Source organism: Aptenodytes forsteri, unplaced genomic scaffold (genome assembly GCF_000699145.1).
Source record: "Aptenodytes forsteri isolate BGI_AS27 unplaced genomic scaffold, ASM69914v1 Scaffold51, whole genome shotgun sequence".
Taxonomy (NCBI): domain Eukaryota; kingdom Metazoa; phylum Chordata; class Aves; order Sphenisciformes; family Spheniscidae; genus Aptenodytes; species Aptenodytes forsteri.
Window position 1 is genome coordinate 2,993,882 of NW_008795495.1, and position 18,298 is coordinate 3,012,179.

Sequence of the window (18,298 nt, forward strand, 5' to 3'; positions counted from 1 at the left end):
GCGGGGGCTGCCTGCGGCCCCAGCCCCCGGGGTCGGCGGTGGTGGGGCGGAACGCCCGGTGCCAGGCAGCGGTCTGTCGGGCGCTGCGTTTCGGTGGTGTCTTCCCCAACGAATAAATAACTCCCGTCTTCAAAGCGAGCTGCCCTCGGCTCGTAAACAAGAGTTGGAAAAAGTAGCCTGGCATGTCGGGGCAGATCCAGATCAAAGGGACGGGAAGACAGCGGTCTGTCGGGCGCTGCGTTTCGGTGGTGTCTTCCCCAACGAATAAATAACTCCCGTCTTCAAAGCGAGCTGCCCTCGGCTCGTAAACAAGAGTTGGAAAAAGTAGCCTGGCATGTCGGGGCAGATCCAGATCAAAGGGACGGGAAGGCGGCTCTGTTTGTTTGTGGTGTTTACCGGGGGTCTTTGAAGAAAGGTTCTAAAATCCACTTTCGGGCAGAGTTGCTGTTTGTCAGCTGCTTTCTCTTGCGGGGTGCTAAACGGGTCTGGTATGAGCGCAGTCTTGACAGGGCAGGGGGGAATGTAGCATTTGCCCACTGGAGAGTGCGTGATAAATGTTTTGCCGATGACTGTACCAGTAATGTATCGGGCTCCAGCCACCCACGGATTCCCTCGCACCACTACGCTAAGAGAATGATTTCCCAGTAATTAAAGAGCTCTCCTAGGACCGAAGCATGGATAGGGACATGTTTATCACGCTATTAGCCAATTATACACTGCATAGTTGTTTTTTTTTTTTTTAAGTGTAGTCCCGGAGACTCTTTACACAAAGGGTACTCTGATGCAGTCAACCCGTCTTCTTTTTATTTTATATTATTTATAACTTTACGCCTTGGTGTCGTATTTCTAATCAAATACCTTTCTTTTAAGGATGAAAAATCCTGGAAGTATAGAATATATATATATATATATAAACATTATTTGAAGTATTAGCATTCAAATAGCCAGCTGAGGATGTGGCTTTTAGAGTTAGCATTTCAAAGAGAAGCGGGTGAAACAGATAGGCAGTCACCCTGCTCGAGCAGTGAATTCCAGAGCAGGAGATCTGCAGATTAGGCACAGTGCCTGTCATTTCTGCGCCTCGCACTGTCTTGTAGGCATAAAAGATGAAAAGTGTGTCGTATCTTAATGCTTGCTTTGCGTGAACGACTTGTGCCATGACTTTTATCTCCTTGTCCTTGATGATGTTGATTAGTGCGCCGATTAGAAAAGACAGGTTTTCATTAGCATGAATGTTTATAACTTCCTCCATAGGTAGCTTGCGGCTGGCTGAACAGTATTGCCTTTTATTTGCAAAGCCTCACGCGACTTGCACGCCATCATCTTTCTTAGTTGGTAACAAATCATGTGTATTGTGGTGTGTTTTGTTTTTGTAGACAAGATGTGAAATGGAGAAATACCTGGCACCTCAGCTCCCACCCGTTCCCGTCATCCCCGAACATAAGAAATACAGAAGAGACAGTGCCTCGGTTGTAGACCAGTTTTTCACTGACAGCGAAGGGTTGCCTTACAGCATCAACATGAACGTCTTCCTCCCTGACATTAGCCACCTGAGAACTGGCCTGTACAAATCTCAGCGACCCTGTGTAACCCACATCAAGACAGAGCCGGTCACCATCTTCAGTCACCAGAGCGAAACTACTGCCCCTGCCCCCACTCAGGCCCTCCCCGAATTTACCAGCATCTTCAGCTCCCACCAAACTCCCGATGTGAACAACATTTTCATCAAGCAGGAGCTTCCTACTCCAGATGTTCATCTTTCCGTCACGCCCCAGCAAGGCCAGTTATATCAGCTCTTGAGCTCACCGGATTTAGATATGCCCAACACTACTACTCAGGCAGCCGTGATGGACTCCCTTAACAATGTCTCCATGCCGTCAGCCATGGCGGGCCTTAACACGCTCTCCTCGGCTGTTCCACAGACTGCGATGAAACAGTTCCAGGGCATCCCCCCCTGCACCTACACCATGCCAAACCAGTTCCTGCAGCAGCAGGCCACTTACTTCCCTCCTTCGCCCCCAAGCTCAGAGCCTGGAAGTCCAGATAGACAAGCAGAGATGCTCCAGAATTTAACCCCTCCTCCATCGTACGCCGCAACTATAGCTTCCAAGCTGGCAATTCACAATCCGAATTTACCAGCGACTCTGCCCATAACCCCCCAGAACATCCAACCAGTCAGATACAACAGGAGAAGTAACCCAGATTTGGAGAAAAGACGTATCCACTACTGTGACTATCCTGGTAAGCAATCCGTGCCAGAAAATCCCAGCTCTTGCAATAAAAAAAAGTGTGAATAATCATGGACGAGGTATAAGTAGTTTTCTTTAGCTGTAGTCTATACCTAGGGAGAACCAAATAATTTCTTCTTAAAGAAGAATTTCTCTTCTTTATTGTCTTATTTTGTGTGGCACACTTCATGTTCTTTAAGTAACTTATACTCTTTTCTTCATGTCATTTGTTAACTCTCTTAAATGCCTGAGTTCATTTTACCATGTTACGAAACTTGTACCCCATAGGAAAAAAAAAAAAAAAAGATGGCCTTCTCTCATATAAGTCAGTGTGACCATGCAGCTCCTGCTCCACTTTTCCAATATCCACGATGGAGCAGAGGTTCAGTTTGTCCAACGCAGTACAGCTCAGTTTGAATGCGCTGGTGCTGAAAGAATCATTTCAGCTCCCAGTAGCCGAGGCCACGGCCGGATCTTCCCTGTTACGAACAGGGGATTCAACTGCCCGCATAAATCCGTTAAAGCTACCTCTGAAAACTCCACAGATGGATTCCCTTCCGGCCTCTCCTTCTCCTATGCTGAAGGGGAAGAGGAACCTGACTATAAACCGTGCCTCCACGTAGTACGTGATCCCAGATACAAGACGCTCGCACCCATCCGAGCACAGAGAGAAATGCTGCTCGTGGTTCATCTCCCCCTTCGCCAACGTAACTCTCAGCGGTGTATCACCCGAATGGTGTGCAGTATGATAAATGCTCAATGGAAGAATTATGTTGAGCCCTGGGTAATGATGACACCGAGCCTGGCTTGAGCAAATTCTCTAGGAAACATTTAAAAAATAAAGTCCCCCTCCGAGTTGTTAATTTATGTAGCAGGTGTTACTGTACGTAGATTGTAGCAGCTATTGGTCTGTACTACATTACAAGGTAGTAAGTCTAACAGAAACATATGCGTTTTTCTCTTTTCTGTGTAAAGCAACATCTCCCTAGGAGCTTTCTGTATCAAATTTTGCTTCTAAATGATTATGGTGCCGGAAGGTAGTAAACTTAAATTTTCCCAGGTAGTACCCCAACGCTGAGTGAGGAAGTTTAAACGTAACATGGAGCGTTCCTGTTCTCCCTACTGAAATGCCCCTCTGCTGTTTTGTTTTGTTTTGTTTTAGGCTGCACGAAAGTTTATACAAAGTCCTCTCACTTAAAAGCGCACCTGAGAACTCACACAGGTATGTACTCACTCTCTCACTGTCTCTTGTTCGTTCATGGCTTACACATTTTCTGAGAAAGCAAGCATGTTTGATCTGCCATCTTCTCCCTGTTTTCTGTAGAGTGGTGTGGGTTCAGGCTGGCAGTTCAGTTAAGAAAAATTTAAGGTTTGGTCAGTGAGAGGAAAAATTGCTTTTATTCTTAATGCGGTTTTCTTAAACCTTTTATAATACAGAACTCAAAATAGCTAAGAATAAAACAGAAGGAAACTTTCCTTTTCAATCTAAAATGCCATAAAGTGTTGAAAAAAAAAAAAAAAGGACTTTTTTCTCTTGAATAATGTATTAAGCATAGTAAACGTTATAGTTTTCAAGATTTATCTAAATAGATAGAATTTTCTGGTTTGTGCTTTCTCTTTGACCTGTTAGAATTATTTAATCTTATAATTTTTCAGAAACGTCATGGAAACTCCCAAGATATCTCCATTTGCTTTGTCCTTAGCATTAAGTGTGCTTTGTTTTTAAGACAAGTGGTTTTATATATTTATTTTAAAAAAAAAATACATAATTTCAATTTTTTGTCCATGAAAGACATTAAAATGGAGGAAATGAGAAGTGTCAGTGTGTCACACTTGTTTTTTGTACCTTGATCAAATTCCGCCTGCAGCTACAGGAGCAGTCCCCGTTCATGAGCCCGCATGGAGCGGAGCTGGGGACAGAGCGTTGCTTGTGCGTGGGCGCAGGAGCCATGCATGCAGAGGACAGCGGTTGGGAGGTGGAACTGCCCTAGGTGCTCTTCCTAAGCGTTCACCTGCTGAGGCAGGGGGAAGGAGGAGAGAGGGAGACAGGGAGAAAAACATAGCTCCCTAACAGCACACCTGAAACTATTTAGGATAGTTCTTTGCTGGGATCTTAGTACAGAACTGGTCCTGCTAAATCAGTGAAAAGCACATTACTGATTTGGTAAAGAAATCAGTGAGAGGGCTGAGAGTCCTGTTTTTAAAACTGAGTATGAACCCCAGCTTTTTTATGCATGGGCCTCGATTCAGAGCACAACACGAGTCACAGATCAAGCAACTCGCTTATTGAAGCAGGCTCTACGGCTGTGCCGTTCAAGTAATGGGGTTTCACCTAAGTTTAAACCGAAAGTCGGAACAAAACTTAGCGTGAGCTATGATCTAACAAAATGTTTCACTATCTCTATAGAAACAAGGCCAGAATTCAGCAGCTATTTTGAATGGATCGTTGGATTATTGTAAAGAAATTGAGTATCTCCAGGCTAAATGTTACTATGGACATTTTGTTTTGATAAATGAGTTACCTGTGTTGCAGTCGCAGTAAAAAATTAAAAGCAACTGTACAAAGATTATTGCTTTGCATTAGTAATAGGCTAAACAAGAACACTGTTAGAAATATTTTTGATACATATAATCACTCATTACCAGCAAGTTTAGTAAGAAGGGAATATTTTCATGAGGCTATAAACCTGAGTAATGTCAGAGAGTATAATCCCATTGCTCTTTAATAAACAATCTGTAAGTTTAAGAGTGTGCGATTTCCACTTACACGCTTTAGCCAGCAACTAAATACCAGTTTTCAGTATCTTGCTTGCCATTATACAGTAACTAGGAAGAGAGATAAAAGCAAAGCTTTAGTCTAAAAATGAACATTACATAGTCATTATTTGAAACGTACACTTTTCCTTTTTTAAATCACTTTATATCTTTTTTGTACCTTGAGTAGTAATGACTTTAGGGTTTATAAAGTTAATACTTGTGTGCATAGAAACACATACCACATCGCTAATATGTATTGCTTAGGGTCACTAATGTTTATCGTTGCCTTCACTTTTTTGCCTATACATATTTGACCTTAGAAATGTGGATAAATGTGCAAAGGTCAGAGGAGCTGATGTATTCATGGAAACAAGAATGTTGTTTTAGATAAAAATCTAGTGAACTTAAGCAGGTCTGTAATACAAAGGGTCTTCTGGGGAGATGAATGAAGGGATAAACTGTCTAAAGCGTGCATTACCTGCAAGAATGTGAGTCCGTATCCTGTTACCTGCATTATTTCAGAGTTTGGATTAGTTTAACTCTCTTGAATATTCACTTAATACTTGAAGATTTCCAGCACCGATTCTGATCTCTGCCTTAACATACGGTTGAAATGTGTATTACCAAGTACTGTAAATTGATTTACTGAATGTTAAAGTAAATGGGCGCAAACTCAGGGAAACCTGTGAAGTTGCACAGCTCCTCCAGGAGTGCAGGGGAATCTCGCTATTGATCTCCAAAGAGATGGGCTTGATGCCGAGGGCTAAATTTGGGTGTGTGCCTCTGTGCACCACATCCCCCAGAACTATGAATTCATACAGCACTATTGAGCTTTGATTTTTTTTTTAATTTTTTTTTTTTTTTAATAAAAAGGACTCTTGTGAAGCTTTTACCTTCAAAGTCTAAAGCAAGTGTCACGTAATCCATTTTAATAAAGTTGTGTGTGATATTCTTTCAAATCCCTCCAGGGATAGCAGACCTGTTTATCTGGCTAAACCCGTTCTTTAGTAATCATGGACCACTGAAGTTGTTTTCTCCTTATTCTTAGTTTCTTAACAATACCTTTTAAAATTGGCTGCAGTCTCTCTCTCATCCCAACCAGTCCCCACCCTTCTCAGCAATCTGTCATCTTAAAATAAAAGAGCCTGCAGCAAAGTTTGTCTGCCATTAAAATTCAAGACAGACCTTATGGTTTTCCTTTTGTATTGGAAAATCTCAGCCTTTTCATAGTATTTATTTAACAGCCTTTCTCTTCTGAAAGGTTTTCACTGGGTTTAGTAGATGTTTTTTGAAAACAAACCTAAGGGAAATGTTGGGTTTTGATAGGTGGAATGTAGACTCTAGTCTTTTTTCCAATTCAGATATGAACACACTGTCAGACTTTATAAATTACATTTAAATAAAACTACAGGAAATGGACAAGAGGAAAATCTCTTACATTTTTCTTCCTAGGTGTTCCCAAGGTGTTTACCTTACACCAAGTCAGATGGTATAAGCTGGTATAGTTATTCTGATTTAATGTAGTTACACTGGACTTTTGCTGTTGATTAGGAATACAGTATTCATGTAAAGAGATAAGCAAGGTTAATGTGTTTGTACCAGTCGCTGAAGCAGGCACCCGTTTTTCTTTCTCTAGGTAATGCTTCAGCGTTTGTAAATTATGAAGTAAATTTTAGTTGTTGGTAAACTGGTAACCCCAAAATTGAACATGAACAAAGATTCAAATGCTGCAAAGATACAGGACATTTTGTATCCATCTCCGTGCAGTTCTGGAGCAGATGTCTGGTACATTTTAATGCCTTAAATCACTTCAGTATGGTATCTTAACTTGATATTAGTTATTCCCGAAACAGGTAAAATGGTATTCAGTATGTTAAAGTACCTGCTGGAACATCTCTCAAAACGGATTGGATTTTTTGACCTTTTGAAGCAGGGATTGTCTTTTAAAATAATTTTACCTGTTAGTCATGGAACAAGTTTCGTTTCATAACGGGCATTGTGCAACTACGGCATATAATGGCAGAGGGGGTTATGCATTTATTGCAGGCTGTCCAGCAGTAAAACCACCTTAAGGCTCTGGCATAACAGCTATGTATCCAACTTGGAAAACGTGCCAAATGTCAGTGAAAAGCAGTCACTTTTGTGTTGTAGATAAACCTCCTTCAATTCCTTTTCTGGCATCCAGGTATATACATGTATCTCAAGTGATCCTTTAGAAACAGCGGTCCTATAACTTACCCTGTTAGATTTCTTTATATGTTAAAAATTTGGACTGTGGAAGTTGAGCCTTTGATATGCTGGCACCTGGAATACCCTACCTGTACCCTACCTGTAACGTTGCAGAAGAGCTGCTGGCTTCAGGGTGGTTTGTGTTTGTTTGTTTTTTTTTTTTTTAATTTCTGTGAACAGCTGCACACTTCAGAATTGTGTATGGTTTTAAGAGGAGAATCTGTCATTGTTTTGAACACATCAAGGCACGCACATTGAGGACATTTTCCAGCTGCATGTTGGTTTTCCGTATACAGAGTCTTTGTACAGGCATGTTCTCTGGTCACATGGTGGACTTGCCATTAATAGTTTCTAGCATTAACTGCAGAACTATTTCATCTCTATCTATAGATCTAGTTTGTATTTGGTGATGGGAAGTGGAAGCCGAGATAACTCAAGAGAAATGGCATTTCTCTAAATGAGATGCACTCAAAATACTTCCACCGTCCCTAGTTATTTCAAATGTTTATATAGGCATGGGACAGCTGCTGACTTGTGTGGTTCCTCAAGGTGTTAAATGTTTTATTTTAATTTAGATCTCTGCCTCAATAGATCCAGAATTAGGGTCTGATGGTACATCAGAATTAGAACCAGTTGTGTGCAATAGACTTCAGCAGTCCATAGGACTTGGCGCGCCGAGTTTACCGTAGCTGTATACGGATGCTTGTTAAAGGTGATACCATATGGAATTGCCTGGGAATTCAGGATGCCCGTTGTTCAGAAGGAAAGGCGAGTGGTAGCTGGACTCCTGCGGGGGAAAAAAAAGCACCTTGCGAAAACACGTATTGACTCAAATCATCCTGAGACTTAGGTGAGGGATTTCACTCACGGTGTACAAGTGGGGAACGGAGGCCCCAAAAGACTCTGCCTTGCTCATGGTTGCAGCGTTCTGTGTACGTAGCAAACCTCATCCTGGAAGTATCTTTGCATCATGAAAATAACTATTAACTAATATTTCTGTGCAGATTCTGCTTCTTTAATCTGTTAGATGAGTCAGTTGCACAGATTATACTTTAAGGAGGTGTCACTAAATGCCATCATTGATAGAGACAATAAGGAAAAATGGAGGAGAGTTAAATAAAACTGTTGACAAAGTGCATTAAAGTGCAGCGTTGCTAGACACTGCTGGAGAATATGTTGGTATCTTTTATTTATGAATTCTGCTAAATCCATTAGTTGCCTGTGTGAGAAATGGAAGCACGTTATTTTCCTGTGCAAACCACAGTTTAAGGGAAAATAATGCATTTTTTTTCAAACACTTGGTGAATGATCGCAGACCTTGGGATTAATTGATCCGGTTCTTTATCTGTAGTCATAACCTAAATGAGACATGTTTGAATGTGTTGCTCAAAAGAGGGTGAAGTCTTAGCAACATAAATGTAAATTTTAATTAAATATTACTGGTCATTTACATGAGCGTCCAGCACGCAATTTTTGTGAGGCAGGAATTAAATTCCAAGGTGTCAGGTGAGGGGTACTCCTGTTAGATTTTAGATACTGAAAAGAAAAGCCTAATATTTTCATTTTGATTAAAAGCCTAGAAAGTCCCTCTAAGCATGAAAGCTTAAAAAACCTGTTGTTTCTGTCAATTGCTCCCTGAGAGGATTAAACTTCGTTCCAGGATATTTGATTCCTGATAAGGAAACTGTTGACCTAAGAAACCGGCTTTAAATATAGTTCATTTTGAGACCGGCCTACATAGGCTAATATAGTCCCAAGATTCTCAGCAATTGCCGGTGATTAAAACTTTCCATTATTTGATTAGACATTCCTTATTGTAATTAATTTCTGAGCTTGACTGGGACGATTGACTCCTGGTTCCAGGGTAGCGTGTTTGTTGTTTGTTAGATGACCTGCACCTCCCATTGGTGAAAGATTAGAAACATTTAAGTAATGTCCTAGTTTAGTCTGAGTATCTTGGTAGCAGCATTCCTGTCCTGTCAGGCTGCATTATTTATATGCAGTGATCTCTAACAACTCTGATTAAGGACATATTAAAACCTTTGATTTTGGCAAGTGTACAGTGCTTCGCTTTGAGTTAAAATAGCTTTAATGTATTGCTTTCATTATTTTTTTTTATGTGTGTGTGCATACAGTAGATGGAAATCTGGAAGTCTACAGTACGTGTTTAATAAATTCCATTTTAAGAGCACCTCTTATCTGACTGTACAAGAGCCAGTGTTATTGGTGTGAGAGCTAAAGAGCTGTTCTTGCACCACAGGCATAGATGAGGAAACGTGTTCTTCAGCACAGGACTTGCAGACACAGCCATGCACCCCAGATGGCATGGATTTCTTATAAACCTACTTAAAAAAAAAATTCCTTTCCTCTTTGTTTGCGTATCTCCTTGAAGAGAGACCACCTCTGTTAAGACAGAATGTTATGCCAGAAAGAAAATAAACCGCTGCACAGGCCAGTCAAGATTCCCCAGTAATCCTTGAACTGCGTAAGACAACACTTAGCAAAATAAGAGTGCTTCAAGCACTGGTGGGAGCTCTGGGAAGATAATGCCTTCTGCGCCTCTGTAGTCAGAAAGTGAATGATGCACAGCTCTTTTTGACTGTCCTCTTTGCTTACCAGTCAGTTATCTTTTTTCCTGTTTGTGGTTTTGTTAGAAAGAGATCAAATACTGCTTGATTTATCAGTGATCGGACTTACGAAGCGCAACAGCTCTCTGTTACAGGATTCCTTAAAATGTGGCTTCGTTGTAAAGTAGTACTTAATGGTCACCCTCTAGCCATTACTATACTAGGCAGAGGCTTTATCACATTTAAAAATGTGCAGCATATGTTATGCATTCATATCACTGGTGGGCTGGATGTTTCAAGGACTACATTTATTTTGTCGCTCACAAAATAAGCTGGACGTACCTTGCGTGCCGTCAGCCCTCTGATCCATCTCCATCTTTGACAACCGCGAATTTCAGTGCACTAAAGAGCTTTTAAACACCTGGGGGATTTTTTTATTTTGAAATGTCAACTTTCTGCTCTTTCTCTAAAAAAACCCTGTGTCTTAAAAAAGGGCAAAAACCCAACCAACAAGCTGCTTTTAACAACGGCTACAGCGCTTAGTCAATGGCAGAAGGAAGGTCTAATTTTAGGTAAATGTTGGGAGCTAAAAACTTCTTTTGAATGAGTGCAGATATACACCCAAGCAACTACTTTTGGTTCCAGTCAGCCTGGAAGACACCAGAGTTTAAAACCGTGATGCTGCGAACTAGAAGAAAGCTATTTCAGGCAAACTAAAACAGGAAAAACATTTCATTTGTTCTTACTTTTTCTAGAAATTTGAGGCTACAGCATGTCAGGGATCTAAGACAACTGACATTAAGATGTGAAAAATTTGAAAACAAATGCAGCAGAAAACTTTGAGGCAACATAAATCTTTATAATAACCTGTTTTAAAACTGGGCATAGTATAGTTTATGTACATAACTGGTGCAGTTATGGTGCAGAAACTTCTGCTTTGCTTACCACCTTTTTATCACACCTACTTGAATATTTTTTAAGGCCAAACACTTGCCACTAGAAACAATTCCATAATAATAAAGTAATATTAAAATGATGGAAAGCATGGCGGGGGGGTGTCTTTATACTTTTATACCCTTACAAGCTGTAATCAGGTGTTGTCTTTTTGGCGTCTGAAAAGCGTGCTGCTTTTTCTTCCTCAAGAAAGCTGCAAACTCGCCGCTCTGACAGACATTTCTGATAGGAAATAAGAGAAGTTGCAGGCATTGGCTGGTGTAATACCTGTATGTGTATTTCTGCATACCAATAGAGTTACCTAACTTTAGGTTTGAGAATCCAGCTCTTGCTGTTTGCAGCTTTATATTTAAAGAAAGCTGTCTTAGCAGTGAATTGCAGAAATAAAGTCACACAACTCTGGTGAAGTAAGGAAGCTTATTTTCTTGTTAATGGGGAAATTCATCATTAATGGAGGTTTTCAGTGACTCGTTTTTTCCAAACAGAATCTTAAACAGAAACATTTTCTTCAACAGAGGCTATGTGTTGAAGATAGAGGGTGTCTTCAAAATAAGCGTCACCCCCCCACTGGTGGCACTGTACCTTACCCAAATGAGCATGGCCACGACGGTTGCTGCCAGTGGCTAGAATTAATGTTAGGAAAGCAATCAGTGTATTTCAAAACAACTAAATGCCAAGAAGATAAATTGAAGGGAGAAGAGCCAACGTGGTGTGCCTCACTGGTCCAGACCATTCTCTTGTGGTATCAGCAAGGATCCCGAACCTTGGGATCTGCCTTGGGATAGTTTATCTGTTGGAGTGGCTGGTTAGGTTAGCATGGTACATGGGCTATCCAGACATCTTTCTGACGTTCTTGCAATCTCACAGCATTATAAATAATTTTTTTAACAGACAGACACATTGCAAGCAAAATAGTCCCCTTTCAGGTTAAACTCCCTTATCTCTTGTTAGGTGCTTTCTGTAAAAGAGTTTCCAAACTAAACATTAGGGCTTAAAATTTCTGTGCTCAAGTACAAGTCTGTTTCTCATGCTCCACAACTGTATTTTTTTTGAACTGGAGAATGGATACATATTAACGTAAAAATATATTTTGTGATGTATAAGCCTAGCAAAATATTTTAAATCAATGATACTGGAAGGAGGTTATGCAGAAATCCAATTAAACTTATGAAATCCCTATCCTGTTGAAGTATAATTTAAAGGAAAGCAGTTCTGTTTCCCAGAAGTGCTGTGTATAATATTTCTGGCTTGGGAAGAAAGGGTTGGAGTGTGCTATTTGGCTGGAAATCGGTACCAGCTTCCTCCATGGTGTTTTAGTTGAACAGTGTTGACATTCTAACAAATCCCGTGGAAGCTCCCCTGAAGTGGAGGAGTTAGCTGTTTTCTTGCTTTTACAGTGAAATATCTGTTTGATACCACGATCGTGTTCCAGTAACCGAGCTGTACTGCCTTCGTATTTGATGACCAGTGGCATTCTTGGTTTAACACCCTATAGAAGCCCTAAATTGCTGGAGGAAAACCAAATATTTCTGAAACTTTACAGCTACTGTATTTCGCACAATCATTAAAGTAAACAAATCTTACATTACTATGTAGCCAATGAAAACAGTGGATAAAGGGTTCAGTGTCCCTTGTTGTGTATACCTGCTTTTTTTTTAAAATAAATCTTCAACCCCGGATTTCTCAGCGCTTTAAAGTCAGCATAGCAAAGAAGTAGGATCACTTCAGGAAATATGTAACGTGAGGCTCTTTTTCCCTTGCCGCAGGAACTTAAATTAAATTCTTATTTCTGCTAAGTGACAAAAAGCATGTGTATAGGTTGAGAGAGAGAAAATACTACCAGCTAGTTGTTCTTCTGCTTTCTTTAAAGGAGTGAAAATAATCTCCACCTTCTTTTTCTTGCCCCCCTTCCTCCTTGCCCAAAAGGAAAACATTTGAAATTGATTCAGTTCTTAAATAGAACTTTCCAACGGAAACTAGCATTGCAAACATAGATATTCGGTATTTTACCCGTAGGATTTATTCAAAATAATCTGGGCCTCTACATTGGCGCTAAAAATACATTTTCCGGTTCTCACTGTTGGCCAAAGCAGGGGTTAAAAGCAGCGTTCTGGCTTTAATTTCCAGTACATAAAAGTAACACTGTTAAAACAATTTGTGTAAGGCACGGGCTCGTTCCCCTCCGCACATCCCCTGAGCGCTGCTCGGTTTAGCTCAGGTCTACAGAAGTCGGCCGGCAAGGAGGAGCGGTGCTGTTCTGCATGGCACTGCCTAGCTTTTCCCCTGAGCAATGCCGTTGCCTGGGAGGATTCGTGGCTGTGACAGGCAGTGAAGTGACCGTGACAGTGGGGTAAGTTTCTAGATGGTGTCTCTGGGAAGCTGGGTCCCCTGGGGTTTGATGGGGGTCTGGCCATTGGATTCAATGTTGACTTGGAAGCTGTGGCGCCCAGCAAGGCACAGGGTTCACCGCTGCCCGGACTGCTAGTGGTTCATATGCCAAGAGCCTTCATATCACCTGCTGATGCTGCTCGCAGGTTAGAAAAAGTTTTAACAGGGGGCAGCAGTTTTGTTTGGACTCAGACGGGGTCAGGTACCACCTACACGGGACAACTTTGAGACTGCTTTTCCAGTACAGTGTAGCGTGAAGTTTCACATACTTCAATATTTCCTTGACACCAAGTTTGGAAACTGTCATTTTAATCTCTGGGTCCCCATTCCGGTCTGGTTCGGTCTGGATACTCCTCGGCTTTTGTTCAACAAGTGCTATTTCCCCAACCTCTTTACCATTTCTCTCATTCCCCGTGTAACTCTGCAAAATGGATAAGCAAGTGTTTGGAGTATACAGAGGCCTGACCATATATATGCTCTCTCTGGGCAGTTAAGAGTGGGAGGATCGCAAGATCGGGAGTTTAGCATCAAGTATAATATGACAGTTTTAAGTGAAGGTTTTTAAAGAAGAGTTTGAAGCTAATATGGGGGAAGAGGGGAAAGAAAGGAGAAAAAGAAAGAAATACACTAGCTTTACCTTAAGGTGCTTTAAATGCAGGAGTAATGCTTTTGTGCAACCTCCGTGTGTGCACGTGTGTTTTAACACAAAGTATTCAGGGAAGATCTCCCTGGTGCTATGCCTACGGATCAGCAACACGGTCTTCTACAGACTGCATTAATAATCCAGTTTAAATACATGAAAGATGATGTATATACTGCAAAAGATCCCTCGCTGAATAGAGACCTTGCCTGTCACTCTGCCGTGAAGACCAAATGTGTTATCTCAACTGGCTTCTCGGATGTTAGAAAAGCTTTACGCACTGGGTTTGAATGAAATCTGTATTTTAACCTATAGTATATGTTGCATGAAGCAAAAAAGAGTCCTAGATCATTCCAGTCTTCAATCCGCATCAGGCAGAGTAAATTCAACTATGGTAGAAATTTGCAGTAATTTGTGTTCTGCTTTGCCATCCATGAGATAATTTTGAACTCAGTGAGAGGTGTTCCCAGGCTCTAAGTTTGTTTTTCTTAAGGGATGATATATTTCCACTGTAATTTCAAGAAATCCCAGTCACCGTTTATGCAAAGAGGTGGTTGTTTGGCTGGGTCGTTAAATTTTCCTTGTAGAGGTCTGGTTCTGGTTGTAACTGTGCTGCCAACATGAAGTCACGTCCCCATTGTGAGCAAAGGGCTGATTCTGCTCTTAGTAGTAGACAGAAAGTTACTAGTTAGTTGATCAGAAGAAGCAGTAGAAACTCCCAGACGAAAGAAGTTTCATAATTTCACCTGAATGATAAATTAGCGAGTCTGAAGTAATGTTTTTGAGTTTCTCAAATGGTGTTCTTTGCATAACTGGTGCAGAACAAACCAGTCTGATTGCAGGATACTGGCTTCTGTTCTTCTTCCATGTGCCCGTGTGATGATAAAACAGGGAAAAGTAGGAGTCACTCCACAAGTGCTGTAGGATTGAGACTGTGAGGGTAAAGGTCTGAGACCAATGGAGAGGGAGAGGATCTGTAAGATGTGTTGGAAAGGACTTTTTGAAAGCTCAGCCTGGGTCTGATTCTGCTCCAGATGAAGCTGCTGCTGAGTGCTTTGATAAACTCGGTTTTCTTTCCCTTTTTGCCAAATGGGTCAAGTTAATTTAAAGGATATAGATAGCAATCGACTCTCCCAACTAAAAGGTGTTTTTGTCAACCAGCATCAACCAATAGCCTATAAATAGGTAATCTTAGCCTCTTTATTTGTATGAAGCTTGCTTGTGCGGTGACATCATGTCCGTACCAGCTCCCGAGCGGGTGTATGTACATGCTTAAAGTTCTGGTTTCACAGGGAAGTCATCTTGGCTTTGTGGCTTCATGTTTCTCCCATTTCAACAAACAAATCTATAAATTATAGGCATGCTTAAAATACCCCATTTATAGTTCTAAAATGGATGAATGCAAATATTTTTGGCCGGTATATTCAAGACTAGATGGATACTTCGAAGTTGTATTCAGAGCTGCTGTGACACAGCAAGTTTTCAGAGGCGCCGTGCTCCCCCTACCTCAGTATAGGCTGATGGAGACAGCAAGCACTTGCCACCTCTAAAATATGGCTATTTAAGCATCTGATTGTAGACATTCAATTCTGAAAATGGGTGCTTTGATCTTTTAGGTGCTTTCTCCTATATATATAGCTAGCCCAAATCAGGATACCGCGAGTTTTTATTGCCCCTGACATTTTAGCAAATACTATCCCCCTTGTGTTTTTAACACACTGTGCCCCTTTCTTCAAACATCAGAAGCTCTGGAACAGATCTGCACGCTACAAAGAATCTTTACAGAAATCTTCCTTCCCATTTCAGACCTCTTAAAAAAAGCTCTGTATAACTTAATTTACCCATTTTCAGATGGTGCAAGCGTAAGTTACAAACTAGGCCAGATTGTCACTGAGACTGCTTTTTTTTTTCCTACTCCCTCTCATATTGAGAGGAGTATAAGGGAGCGTATTTCAGTGTTACGCAATTTTTTTACCTCTGTGCATTTCTGTACCATAGCTGTCTCCAATTTGTATGTTTGAAAGTTTCTTACGTTTTACCGAGGTATTAAATTACAGATTCAAGAGCAAAATTCGCTGAAAAAACAAAGGGGCTGTTCGTTTGGGGCCTATTGAACAGAGCTGTGAATAATTAGGAAACATCAGCTCCCGTTTTGTCGTTTCTTTCTTCTTTAAATTGGAACAGCAGTGCCATTCAATGTGATATCACATCAGTTTTCTCCCGAAGAGTGACAGCTGACAGTCTCATTTCTCTGTGCTCTGTTTCAGGTGAGAAACCGTACAAGTGCACGTGGGAAGGCTGCGACTGGAGATTCGCTCGCTCGGATGAATTAACACGCCACTACAGGAAGCACACGGGGGCAAAGCCCTTCCAGTGTGCAGTCTGCAATCGCAGCTTCTCCCGCTCCGATCACCTGGCTCTCCACATGAAGAGGCATCAGAACTAAAAGCTGGACTTGTCGTTGAGGCTGTTTTGTATCTATGCAATTTCTTATTGACTCTCGACGTACAACTAAAATTAGTTTAATTTTTGAGTATGGGTTATCCATTTAAAAGAAATCTCAAAAGAAACTGGAAATGTATATTTTGTATATTTATGCAGAAAAAAGGGAAGACACTGTATCACAATACCAGAGTGTTAGGTTGTTTGTTTGCTCTCATGATGTATATGGCTTTAGTCAGCAGGTTTCATCTCTTTACAAGTATTATGTCTTGACACATTGCAGCTCTATACTTTTTTTTTTCCTCTTGCGGTGTTTTGACCAAAGCACTGTCATTGTTGTGACAATGTTTAGTAGAAGAATTAATGAGAGGCTGCAGATGAATGAATGCAGTGGAAAAGCCATGGATTGTAATCTGTCAGGTTTTTACTGGACATATTTAGTACTTGTGGGTTTTTTTTAAATGTTAAGTCGTTCTGTGGAGATAAAGTACATAGAAAAATTCGTAAACGGCCATAGAACAAAACATTTTGTTCTGTATGTTGCATGTTTGCTATGACAAAGATTTTGTAAATATGCAAATCAGCTTTTTAGGTTTAATACAAAAGTTTTCTAAGAATCATCTGAAAAAAGCAGTTGTTTTGATAACACGGCACATTTACAAAAAAAAGTTATTTAAATACCTCTCAAAACAGTACCAACTTAGCTTCATTTTTCTTCAGAGAAATGAGCTAAGCATTCAGATGTTTTGTACCTGTTAACTCAAACGGTGTGCACTGAATATTCAAAGCAGGATTTTGTTTTCAAATTGCTTAAAAGGGCAAAATGTTTAGAATGAACCGTAAAGTCAATGTTGGAAGCTTAAATAACGGGGATAGTTACAATGAACACAGAATGTTAAACCTCTTACTATAAGCTAAACTTAGTATCACTTTAAAAAGAAGGATTTAGGATGCAATTTTCATATACAGACATGTTAAGCTGGTTCAGCACCAGTATGATCTAGTTTCGTGTGGATATTGCATGTAATTTACTAGAAGGTAAAGGATACAGTAATTTTGTTTAAAATTACAGTACAGTTTAGTTAATCCACTGTTCAGATTGACACACGCAGGGGAAAATTTACTGCTGACAAAAGTAGCTGAAACTCCACTGAAGTCAATGAAGTGGTGCCCTTTTATGCTAACAATGACTTTGATCCATAGTGTTCAGCCTTGAAATAGTAAACGAAGGGCCAAAGATGAGGTTAGACCGTGTAGGATTTGGCCGGACAACGGGAGTAAAACCAAACAAACCTAGTAAGTGTCTGGACTTCACAAGCCGTAATATTAAGCTGTCAACCAAAGGCTAGAATAGACAATCAAAAATACCAAAAAAGGGTCTTGCAGGAAAACCTAGCTTTGTTAAAACTGTTGTTTGTCTTTATTTATTTGTGGTATATGATAGACTCTTTTTTTTTTTAAGACAATTTTACATATACTTGATAAATTATAGTTTTGTTTGTTATAGTTAGAAATGTTGCTCTTAATGTAAATAGTTGACAAACGATGTAAATAATTTTGTAAGGCTTCAAATGTTTATACGTGGAAACACATGCATAAATTGGTTGCTGTTTTGCTTCTTTTGCCTCCCCCCTACCTTATTTTTGTATTGTGGTATTTCCTATGCAAATGACGGAGCAAACAGCTGTATAGTTGTAGAATGTTTTGAGAGAGAATGAAATGGTTTATATATAAAGACTTTTTTTTTTTTTTTTTTTTTAAATAAAACAAAGTGCCTAATGTGTGTGTGTGCATGCGTGTGCTCTCTGTAGCACCTCACCTTATTTTTGTATTGTGGTATTTCCTATGCAAATGACGGAGCAAACAGCTGTATAGTTGTAGAATGTTTTGAGAGAGAATGAAATGTTTTATATATAAAGACTTTTTTTTTTTTTTTTTTGCAAAATAAAACAAAGTGCCTAATGTGTGTGTGTGCATGCGTGATGCGTGTGCAGCTCCTGACAATGGAAGTTCTGTGTTTTTTGTTTTTTTTAAATGTTTTGGGAGGGAATGAAATGTTTTTTATATAAAGATTTTTTTTTTTTTTTTTTTTT

At 40.2% G+C, this 18,298-nt stretch overlaps 1 protein-coding gene across 1 annotated transcript; it reads left to right on the forward strand.

The window, feature by feature from the left end:
* The first annotated feature begins 1,380 nt into the window (after positions 1-1,380).
* Positions 1,381-17,946, forward strand: KLF5 (Kruppel like factor 5). The gene is made up of 3 exons (XM_009281720.2): positions 1,381-2,241; positions 3,391-3,450; positions 16,031-17,946. The coding sequence occupies exons 1-3, from the start codon at positions 1,389-1,391 to the stop codon at positions 16,207-16,209; spliced, it is 1,092 nt and encodes a 363-aa protein (XP_009279995.1). The 5' UTR covers positions 1,381-1,388; the 3' UTR covers positions 16,210-17,946.
* Positions 17,947-18,298: the final 352 nt, after the last annotated feature.